Genomic DNA, 10,677 nt, shown 5'->3' on the forward strand with positions numbered 1-10,677 from the left:
TTTGTTTTTTTTTTTCAAGGTAGAGTCTTACTCTAGCCCAGGCTGGCCTGGAATGTACTGTGTAGTCTCAGGGTGGCCTCGAACTCACAGTGATCCTCCTACCTCTGCCTCCCAAGTGCTGGGATTAAAGGCGTGCGCCACCACACCGGCTTTTTGTCATTTCTTCTTTTTTTTTTTATTTTTTATCCTGAGGTAGGGTTTTGCTCTAGCCCAGGCTGACCTGGAAATCACTGTGTAATCCCAGGGTGTCCTTGAACTCACAGCGATCCTCCTACTCCTGCCTCCCAAGTGCTGGAATTATAAAGGTGTGCACCACCACGCCTGGCTACCATCTTTTAATTTTTTTTTTTTTTTTTGTGGGTGCTAGGGACAAACAGGGCTTGGTGCATGCTGGATAAGGGTGCAAGGGTTCTGCCTTTACCACTGAGCCCCACCTAGCCCCGCCTTGGGGTCTTTTGTGTCTGGGATGAGGACATTTTGGAGAGGGTGTGGCCATGCAAGCATCCGGAGTTGAGTGGGATGATGCACTGAGTGTCGATGGCTGTTCCCCAGGTGGAGCGAGGAGGGCGGTGACCGTGTCTCATCGGTGAGTACTGGGGTCCCTTGTCCGGGTTCCTGAGAGCCGGTGGATGCGATGCAGTGCTCAGGGTAGTGTGGAGGTGACCTGTCGCTGTCCCGGGTGTCCAGTGAGCATGTCTCCGTGTGTTTGCTGTTACAGGGTCAAGGGTGACCATCTGCCTCATAAGGTGTCTCTGGGAATTGTACAAATGAGATTTCTGGGTGTCCAGTGGGGGTACCCCCAGTGTGCCTTGGGAGGGGGGACGTCTCTGAGAAGGGGTTTTGGTGTGACTGGGGCTCTGGCAACAAAGTCTCCCAGTGCTGGGCGGTATGCTGGTCACTTCATGGTGACTGTATCTGGGGTACGGAGGGAAGTGGCTGTTGCTTGGTAACACTGAATCGTCTCCAGTGTCAGGAGTGGTGGGGAGGATTTTGTTAAGGGCATGGGACAATAACAACCTTGGATGACCTGGGCCAGGCCTGTTGAGGGCTCTCAGTGGGGAACGCCACCACCGAAGAGGCACTGAGAGGGGCAGGTTGCCACCGTGGCCGGCTTCACCGCAATGTGCGCGTGTCCCTTTGCTGTGACTCCACGTTTTAATTTTTTTAATTTTTATTTTTCAAGGCAGGGTCTCACTCTAGCCCACGCTGACCTGGAATTGACTATGTAGTCCCAGGCTGGCCTCGAACTCACAGCGATCCGCCTACCTCTGCCTCCTGGGATTAAAGGTGTGCTGTGTCCAGGGCGCAGGGTGTGACTGCCTTGGCCTCTTGAGTGTCCCGCGTGTTGCTCACCTCACCCTAAAGTGGCGTGCAGGAGCTGGCCTGGCTCCCCTGAACCCCTGAACCTCCTCCAAGCCTCCTCATGGGGTGAGAGTCCCCACTCCCTGGCCTGGACTTAAGAGCCCCCTTCCCCGCCCCGGGTAGTGAGCGGATCTGTTCAGGCCCCACCCAAGAGAGCCTACCAAGGCCACTGCTCTCTTCCACCCTGTCCCCACACTCACAGAAGCTCTAGGAGGGCAGGGGGCAACTGCTGCCCCCCACCCTGTGCAGGGCTAGCCCTCCAACACCCAAGCCTTAGCAGGGTACGCCGTCACCCTCCTGTAACCCTCCCAGCCTGCCCCGGGGCGAAGCTCACATTTTCCAGTGTTTAGATTTTTATCCACTTTATTAATGAGGCAGGCAAGAGGCCCAAGCCTCTGGCGTGGGGGGGGGGGCGGTGATTAGGGGGGCTGCTCCCACTGAACTGGGAGAGGGGGTCACCTGGGACCAGGCCAGCGTCTAGAATCCTGGTCCTATGGGCGAGGAGGAGCTGTGTCCCAGCAGCTCCGCCCATTGCCAGCAGCAGACAGGGGTCTCAGCCACTCCAAGCCCCCAGAGGGCAGGCACGCATGGGGTGGAGCGGCCCCAGGAGGCCTGGCCGGGTGCGGGTGGAGGCTCAGAGCCGAGGAGCCGCCCCAGGAAGAGGGAGGGAGGGAGCGGCCAGCCCGCGGGGAGCCAGGGCGGCAGCACGGGCCAAGCACTGGGCCATGGGGTTCCTGCACCCCAGGAAGCGCCGGGTAAGAAGCTGGGTCTCAGGGTTTGGTGCACTGGGGAAGAGAGGATGTGGAAAGATTGGGCAGTGAGCACTCTGGTCTGTTGCTGCTGTGAAGGTACCTCCCATCCCCCCCCTTCTGTGTCCCTGGGTCCGTGCTTGTCTGTCCATCCTTCCTTCCATCTGCCCTGTGAGCACCCCTCTCCACCAGGAAAAAGGGGAGGCAGAAAGCCTGGGCTACCTGCTGCCTCTGGAGGTGGGCATCCAGGTGAGGCAGAGGCAGGGTCTGGCAGCGATATGGCCATGGAAACAGAGGTGCAACTCTGAGAGCAGAGGTGAGTTCCTCGGACCGAGGTGGGTTCGTGGAAACTGATGAGCCTAGAGACAGAGATGCGACTATAAATGAGATTTCTGGGGTGCAAAAATGAGTCTGAGCCGGGCGTGGTGGCTCGCCTCTTTAATCTCAGCCCTTGGGAGGCAGAGGAAGGAGGATCGCTGTGAGTTCAGGGCCATCCTGAGACTGCATAGTGAATTCCAGGTCAGCTCAGCCTGGGCTAGAGTGAGACCCGACCTCGGAAAAATGAGAGCCGGGCGTGGTGGTGCACGCCTTTAATCCCAGCACTAGGGAGGCAGAGGTAGGAGGATCGCTGTGAGTTCAGGGCCACCCTGAGACTGCACATTGAATTCTAGGTCAGTCTGGGCTAGAGTGAGACCCTACCTCAAAAACAACAAAAAAAAGTCTGTAGGGTAGGCCGGGTGAAAGGACGGTAATGAGACTGTGTGTGTGTGGGGGGGGGGGGTCAGGGTGGGTCATGGGGACAAGGACATGGCTTTTCGAAGAGAGAGAAATTAGGGGGTGGAGAAGTCAAAGATAGATAGGGCCGTAGGATAGATGGCCTGGTGATGGTTGGAGACGGGAAGGTGGGGGTGGATACTGGGGTCTATCTCGTGGGGACAGGCCCAAGGAATTGTCCGTCCCCCCCCCCCCACACACACACCCAACGCTATAAGTTGAGAATGGAAACTGGTTGGTGCGGGCAGAGCTCTCTCTACCAAGGGGCCAGGCGAGTCTGCAAGTGGGAGCAATGGAGAGGGGAACGAGTGGGGCTAGGAGCAAGAGACGGTGTCCGAAATGGAGAGCCCGCCGGGCGTGGTGGCGCACCCCTTTAATCCCAGCACTTGGGAGGCCAATTTAGGAGGATGGCTGTGAGTTCGAGGCCAGCCTGAGACTACCTGGGTTGGAGTGAGACCCTACCTCACAAAATAAATAAAGGAAGAAGGAAGCCTGGGGTCATGAGACGGTGTCCCCCGCCCAACCCGGGGCCGATGGGTCTCAGAAAAACCATTTGGGGGGGGTCACCCGCCTCACTGTGTGCCCGTCTCTCCTACCCAGCCTACCCGGCAACTGACATGAGCCCCTGCGGGTCCCTCAACCTAAGCCTGGCCGGCGAGGTGACCACGTGCCCGGCTCCCGTGGTCCCCAACGGGTCGGCGACGGCGCCCTCAGGCGCTTCTCCGGCGCTGCCCATCTTCTCCATGACGCTGGGAGCTGTGTCCAACGTGCTGGCGCTGGCGCTGCTGGCACAGGCCGCGGGTCGCCTACGGCGCCGTCGCTCGGCAGCCACCTTCCTCCTGTTCGTGGCCAGCCTGCTGGCCATCGACTTGGCGGGCCACGTGATCCCGGGGGCGCTGGTGCTGCGCCTTTACGCAGCGGGCCGCGCGCCGGCCGGCGGGGCGTGCCACTTCCTGGGCGGTTGCATGGTCTTCTTCGGCCTGTGCCCGCTGCTGCTGGGCTGCGGCATGGCCGTGGAGCGCTGCGTGGGCGTCACGCGGCCGCTGCTGCACGCGGCGCGCGTCTCGGTGGCCCGCGCGCGCCTGGCACTGGCCGCGCTGGCCGCCGTGGCGTTGGCCGTGGCCCTGCTGCCGCTGGCGCGCGTGGGGCGCTACGAGCTGCAGTACCCCGGCACGTGGTGCTTCATCGGGCTCGGGCCCCCGGGGGGTTGGGGTCAGGCACTGCTGGCCGGTCTCTTCGCGGGCCTCGGCCTGGCCGCGCTGCTCGCCGCGCTCGTGTGCAACACGCTCAGCGGCCTGGCCCTGCTGCGCGCACGCTGGAGGCGCAGCCGTTCTCGAAGGCTCCCCCAGACCCCGGGTCCCGAAAGCCGCCGACGCTGGGGATCGAGAGGACACCGTTCAGCCTCGGCCTCGTCCGCTTCGTCCATCGCTTCGGCTCCGGCCACCCTCCGAGGTTCCCGGGGAGGCGGCTCGGCGCGCAGAACCCGTGCGCACGACGTGGAGATGGTGGGCCAGCTCGTAGGCATCATGATGGTGTCGTGCATCTGCTGGAGTCCCCTGCTGGTGAGGGGCGCAGCCCGGCCCCCTTTCAGCCACGCTCCTCCCCACACACACCCCGAAGCTTCCTCCTTTCCATCCATCTTTCCAACGGAGGACCCCTGGGGTTTATCTTGCCAAGGATGCCTGAAAAGACAGTCCGTCGCCTTCTGCCTCTGGCATCGCAGGCCTTACCTGAGCCCCTTCGTCACCCACCTGGAGCTGCCACACTGCTTTCGTGCCCAACCTCCCCTTTCTGGCCACAGTACCCCCCCTCCCCACCATCACCCACGGAAGGCCTCTGCTCCTTCCCTCTCCTCCCTTAGCTAGACCTGTCTGTGCCCAGCGCCACCCTCCCATCGGTCCCACCGCTCACACCTGCTTTCCTCGCAGGTGCTGGTGGTGCTGGCCGTCGGGGGCTGGAGCTCCAGCTCCCTGCAGCGCCCCCTGTTTCTGGCAGTGCGCCTCGCTTCGTGGAACCAGATCCTTGACCCCTGGGTGTACATCTTACTGCGTCAGGCCGTGCTGCGCCAAGTGCTTCGCCTCTTGCCCCCCAGGGCTGGTGCCAAGGGAGGCTCCACAGACCTGGGCCTGACCAAAAGCGCCTGGGAGGCTGGCTCGCTGCGTAGCTCCCGGCACAGCGGCCTCAGCCACTTCTGAACGCCCTCCAAAATCTAAGCCCGCGCGCCCTAGGCGCCTCTGAGGATTTAAGGAAGCCCAGGGAGGTGCGTCCCCGTCGGGGCTGCAAGCCAAGGCGCCGCCCGGACCAGTGTGCAGTCCCGTGGTTTGGCCACGCGAGGGCGGGGAGACGCCGGACGCTGGAGCCGCGCCGGGCGGGTGGCCAGGGTCCCTGCGAGTGGGAGTCGCAAGAGCGTGCGCGCAACACTTGGTGGGGGGGGGGGGGCGGTCTGGCGCTCCACCTGGGAGCAGAGTTTGGAATTCACTTGCACCCTACTCCTACCTACGCCACGACTGACTGTTCTTTTTGCTTCCGTGCTACCTACACCAAGATAGCCCTGACACCTGGCACCCTCCCATCACAGCCAGGGAGCCCCCAGTGTCCCGCCCTCCCCAATACAGACCCGACGACCTCGCCGCAAACGAGACAGCCCCGAGTGCGCACCCTTCCCTTGGCCTTCTTCAAACCCCACCAATGTAGCTCCCCCGTGGGTCTGTCGTCCCTCCCCGCCCCCTCTGCAAGCACGACCCACGACCGCACACAGATGTTGAAAGGTGGCATGGACGGAGCACACGCCAAATTCCTTTTTAAAAACTAAGAGCTCTCTGGTGGCGGGGCCGGGGGCCGGGGCTAGCAGCCTCCCGCCACGAAGTCGAAGTCCCGGAAAGCCGCCTGCTCCGCGGCTGTAAGGGCCCGAGCATCTCGGGGTGGGCTCAGGGTAGGGGCCTCTCCCGTGAACTCCTCGTCGAAGTTGCTGACGTCGGTGCGCCCCGAGAGCGTGGGCACAAAGGGTGGGGGCAGGCGCCGGGCCAGCAGGGCATCCCAGCCCAGGGTCTGGAGAGAGGAACAGAAAGGGTTAGGGTAGAGGGGAAAAGTGGGGACTCAGGAGCAATCAAGAGGGGCTGAGATCAACCAGGAAAGACCTGCCTGCGGTGACATGGGCCTAGAGGAACGGTGGCGAGTGACGAGAACAGAGAGGAAAGGGCAGGGCGCGGTGGCGCACGCCTTTAATCCCAGCGCTCGGGAGGCAGAGGTGGGAGGAACGCCGTGAGTTCGAGGCCAGCCCGGGACTACATAGTGAGTTGCAGGTCAGCCTGGGCCAGAGTGAGACCCTACCTCAAAAAAAAAAAAAAAAAAAAAAAAAGAAAAGAAAAGAAAAAGAAATAAAGAACAGAAAGGAAGAAAAAGAGGTGGGTGGAGGAGACCATATTTGAGGGGAGCCACCTGGCCTGGAGGCAGCAGGGTTCTTGGAATGAAGCTAGACTCCAGGTGGGAATGAACTGGTTTAACTAAGAAAAAAATGAGGCTGGAGGGATGGCTTAGGGGTTAAGGTCTTTGCCTGCAAAGCCAAATGACCCAGGTTTGATTCCCCAGGACCCCAGGTGGGGGGGGGGCAGCGGGAGCGCATGTGTCTGGAGTTCATTTGCAGTGGCTGGGGGCCCTGGTGAGCCCATTTTTTTTCTCTCTCTCAAATAAATAAATAATTTTTTAAATTAGAAAAATAGCTGGGTGGGTGTGTTGGCACCCGCCTTTAATCACAGCACTCGGGATGCAGAGGTAAGAGGATCGCCATGAGTTCGAGGTCAGCTACAGTGAGACCCTACCCCGAAAAACCAACATAAATAAATTAAAAACTAAAAATAAAGTAAGAAAAGTAACCAGTTTTTTTTTGGGGGGGGGGGCGGGAGAGACTCACCCTGAAGAAGGGCTGTTTCTTTATGTCTTCTGCATCCCGCTCGCTGGACCCCAACCTCCTCTCGGGGTTCCTCCGCAGCAGCTGAAGGAGCCAGCAAGTCAGGGTGTGTGTCTGCGGCTGCCAACCCCGAGCCCCTGCCCAGCCCACCCTGCACGGGGAGAGGCTCACCCTCCTCATGATGCCAATGGCTTCCGCGGACAGGAAACGGGGGTAGCGAACCTCGTCGTTGACGATGCTGTCAAATACCTCTTCCTCGTCATCGCCGGGGAATGGAGACTGGGGACACCGAGAGCGGGTTGAATAGAGACCCTACCTTTGGCCGACCCACCACACACCTAGCCCACCAGATGGGTGTATTTTTGTTGTTTGTTGTTGTTGTTGTTGATGATGCTGTTCCATTTTACAGCTGCACAAACCGAGGCCAGAGGGCTCCAGGTCACACAGTACTGAGCTGTCCCCCGTGAGCAGGCCAGAGCCTGGAGTCTCACCTCGCCAACCAGCATTTCGTAGAGAAGAACCCCGAGGCCCCACCAGTCCACGGCACGGGTGTACGAGGTGTCTGTCAGCACTTCAGGTGCCAAGAACTCGGGGGTCCCGCAGAATGTGCTGGTCCGATCCCCATAGCCCATCCCTGGGGAGGGAGGGAAGGGAGGCCACATGAGCTTACAGCATAGAGGGTAGTTCAAACAGCCAGCCCAGTCTGCAGAGTCAGGCTTGGGGCGGGAGAGCTGGCTTAGCGGTTAAGGCACTCGCCCGTGAAGGACCCAGGTTCGATCCCCCAATACCCACGTAAGCCAGATAGATGCACAAGGTGCATGCATCTGGAGCTCATTTGCAGTGGCTGGAGGCCCTGTTGCGCACCTTCTCTATCGCCGCCCCCCCCCCACCTCTCTCTCTCTCTCTCTCTCAGATGTGGGGTTCAGGTTCCATGAGTGGATGGCTAAAGCTATTGGGCTGAGGGAATCTCTGTCCCCAGGAAGTGGCCGCCGCAGGACGAACTCAGAACCGGAAGAAACTTGCATCTGAGCGTCTGGATAGAGCCATGCCTCAAGGCGACCCAGCAAAGGGGAGCGGAGGGGGGTGGGTGGCTGCAGCCTCACCCTCTTTGCAGAGGCCAAAGTCTGCGATCTTGACGTAGCCCTCGGTGTCCAGGAGTAAATTGTCCAACTTCAGATCCCTGGGGTCAGGAGACAGAAAAAGGAGTTGGTGGGGTGGAGGTGGGGGAGCTGGCCACGGCCCTGTTGGGCAGCGCGCGCGCGCGCGCACACACGCACCTGTAGACAATCTTGTGGTCGTGCAGGAACTGCAGCCCCAGCACCACGCAGGCCGAGTAGAAGCTGCGGGGACAGAGGGGCATGGGGGAGAAGGGGGGTTGACCACACCACGCGAGACGGCTCCCCTAGGCCCCGCCCCGCCACCACCAGGTGCCCAGGAGCTAGCTTGGTGCGCGCCCAGGGGGGGAGCCCGGTGCGCGCCCGGGGACGCGTGCGTGCCAGGGACGGGGCAGGGGGCTCACACGGCCCGCGGCTCGGAGAACACGTCGCTGTGGATGTGCAGCATCAGGTCCCCGCCCGCCGAGTACTCCATCACAAAGCACACGTGCTCCGGAGTCTGGAAACAGCCGAAGAGGTTCACCAGGAACGGGTGGCCCGCGCTCGTCACCGCCGCCAAGATCCGCTTCTCACACATCAGGCTAAGCCAAGGCCGAGGAGGCGAGACGCGGGACGACGTCAGAGGCCAAAGGCCGTCCCTACCCAAAGTTGCCCCCCTCTCCTGTGCGTGGCTGGGCAACTGCGGGCAAATTGCTTCACATCCCTGAACTTGGGGAGCCTCCGATGCTAAACCCATATTCCTAGCCAGAGACTGTCCATGGGGCTGAATGCCAGGATTTCCAGTGGATTAATTACAGAATAAGGGCTACGGCTGGTGGATGGCCGAAGCTTTGGGGGTGCAGAGGTGAGTGCCCTAAAAAGGACCTAGTGCAAATCCTACATCTCCAGGTAATCGCTATGCCTGAAAACAGCTACCCTGGACCTCGCCAGTTCAAAATGATAAAGCCCTTTATTTGCCTAAGACTTTCTGACTTGTGTTTCTGATAACTAAAAAAGGGTGGCTGAGGCTGGGCGTCCTGGTGCACGCATTTAATCCCAACACTTGGGAGGCAAAGGTAGGAGGATCGCCATGAGTTCCAGGACAGACTGGGACTACATAGTGAATTCCAGGTCAGCCTGGGTTAGAGCAAGGCCCTACCTTTAAACAACAAAAAGGTGGTCTAGGGCTGGAGGGATGGCTTAGCAGGCAAGGTGTTTGCCTGCAAAGGCAAAGGACCCAGGTTCAACTCCCCAGGACCCACATAAACCAGATGCACAAGGGGGCACATGTGTCTGGAGTTCGTTTGCAGTGGCTGAAGAACCTGGTGTGCCCATTCTCTATCTGTCTCTTTCTCTGTCCTCCTTTTTCTTCAAAAAAGAAAGGAATGAATGAAAGGGAGGGGGAGGGAAGAGAGGGAGAAAAGTGGTTGGAAGCACTAAGGCTCACACCTATCAACAGAAGGATAAGGTAGGAAGATCATCATGAGCTTAAGGCCAGTCTGGGCTCCAGTAAGACCCCGCCTTGAAACCAAACCAGTTATTAAAAAGGTGGCTGGGGGCTGGAGAGATGGCTTAGAGGTTGAGCACGTGCCTGTGAAGCCTAAGGACCCCAGTTCGAGGCTCGATTCCCCAGGACCCACGTTAGCCAGATACACAAGGGGGCGCATGCGTATGGAGTTCATTTGCAGTGGCTGGAGGCCCTGGTGCGCCCATCTCTCTCTCCCACTTTGTCTCTGTTTCTGTCCTTTTCAAATAAATAAATAAACAAAAAAATTAATTTATAAAGGTGTCTGGAAGCCAGGTGTGGTGGCGCACACACGCCTTTAATCCCGGCACTCGGGAGGCAGAGGTAGGAGGATCCCTGTGAGTTCAAGCCCACCCTGAGATTACAGAGTGAATTCCAGGTCAGCCTGGGCTACAGCGAGACCCTGCTTCAAAAAAACAAATAAAAAGAAAGAAAGAAAAGGTGGTAGGCAGGGCCCATACAAACTACTAAAAAAAAAAAAAAAAAAATATATATATATATATATATATATATATATATATATAGTATTTATTTATTTATTTATTTGAGAGCGACAGACACAGAGAGAAAGACAGATAGAGGGGGAGAGAGAGAATGGGCGCGCCAGGGCTTCCAGCCTCTGCAAACGAACTCCAGACTTCACAGGCGAGCGCTTAACCACTAAGCCATCTCTCCAGGCCCCCATACAAACTACTTTAGATGGCTCCTGCTTCTAATCCAGCAGCCTTACAAGGAAGGAGTTTCCGTACCCATTTTGATAGATTCGGAGGCGAGGCTCTGAAGGGAGGCCCGCTTTCCTCGGGATCCCCAAGCACATCTGACTGGGGGGGGTTGTGGAATTTGAACGTAGGGCCCCGACTCCAAAACGGAGGCAGTTCAGACCCACACATCCCTAGGACTGAATCTTCTGCTTACGGCTGTGTCAGCTTGGCGTTCAAGCTCTCTGAGCAGAATGGGGGTGGGTGGGTGTGTGGGTGGGGTGGGTGGGTGGGGGAGCAGTGTTGATAAGAGCATCTGCTTTCTAGTCATTCTCTTGGGTCTGAGGGTGGTAAGCTCCAGTGACAACCGTATGTCACTCTCACTGGGGCGTGCAAAGGGGGACAGCTTTGGTTTCCATTTCCAGGAAGCCCCCCTCCGCCCCACGGGCCAGGGCAAAGTACTCACCTCTCCACCTCGTCTCGGGCTATAATGTCACCTTTCTTCAACGCCTTGATGGCAAACAGCTCCCCGCTGGAGCGGAACTCAGAGAGCAGCACCTGTCCACGG

General features: G+C 59.1%; 2 protein-coding genes across 3 annotated transcripts; one reads left to right on the top strand and one right to left on the bottom strand.

The window, feature by feature from the left end:
• Positions 1-325: 325 nt before the first annotated feature.
• On the top strand, positions 326-6,202 carry Ptger1 (prostaglandin E receptor 1). 2 transcript variants are annotated; one of them, XM_045139323.1, is made up of 3 exons: positions 326-586; positions 3,486-4,447; positions 4,814-6,202. In XM_045139323.1, exons 2-3 carry the CDS (start codon positions 3,503-3,505, stop codon positions 5,078-5,080), a joined length of 1,212 nt encoding a protein of 403 aa, XP_044995258.1. In that variant the 5' UTR covers positions 326-586; positions 3,486-3,502; the 3' UTR covers positions 5,081-6,202. The 2 variants fall into 2 exon arrangements, with proteins under 2 accessions (XP_044995258.1, XP_044995257.1); XM_045139322.1 differs by lacking the exon at positions 326-586 and adding an exon at positions 1,838-2,117.
• Pkn1 (protein kinase N1) lies at positions 5,647-10,671 on the bottom strand. The gene is made up of 8 exons (XM_045139324.1): positions 10,576-10,671; positions 8,312-8,488; positions 8,070-8,132; positions 7,896-7,972; positions 7,284-7,426; positions 6,964-7,071; positions 6,796-6,876; positions 5,647-5,933 (listed from the first exon to the last, which is right to left on the bottom strand). The coding sequence occupies exons 2-8, from the start codon at positions 8,482-8,484 to the stop codon at positions 5,730-5,732; spliced, it is 849 nt and encodes a 282-aa protein (XP_044995259.1). The 5' UTR covers positions 8,485-8,488; positions 10,576-10,671; the 3' UTR covers positions 5,647-5,729.
• Between the last annotated feature and the right edge of the window lie 6 nt (positions 10,672-10,677).

This window comes from Jaculus jaculus, chromosome 21, assembly GCF_020740685.1.
Source record: "Jaculus jaculus isolate mJacJac1 chromosome 21, mJacJac1.mat.Y.cur, whole genome shotgun sequence".
Lineage (NCBI taxonomy): Eukaryota > Metazoa > Chordata > Mammalia > Rodentia > Dipodidae > Jaculus > Jaculus jaculus.

Coding starts and splice junctions, on each gene's coding strand:
- Ptger1 (XM_045139322.1), top strand. CDS start 1,856: ATGGGCGAGGAGGAGCTGTGTCCCAGCAGCTCCGCCCATTGCCAGCAG. Junction 2,118..3,485: donor TGCACCCCAGGAAGCGCCGG/GTAAGAAGCTGG, acceptor TCTCCTACCCAG/CCTACCCGGCAACTGACATG. Junction 4,448..4,813: donor TCTGCTGGAGTCCCCTGCTG/GTGAGGGGCGCA, acceptor CTTTCCTCGCAG/GTGCTGGTGGTGCTGGCCGT.
- Pkn1 (XM_045139324.1), bottom strand. CDS start 8,484: ATGTGTGAGAAGCGGATCTTGGCGGCGGTGACGAGCGCGGGCCACCCG. Junction 8,133..8,311: donor TTCTCCGAGCCGCGGGCCGT/GTGAGCCCCCTG, acceptor CTGTCCCCGCAG/CTTCTACTCGGCCTGCGTGG. Junction 5,934..6,795: donor AGAAACAGCCCTTCTTCAGG/GTGAGTCTCTCC, acceptor TCCTCTCTCCAG/ACCCTGGGCTGGGATGCCCT.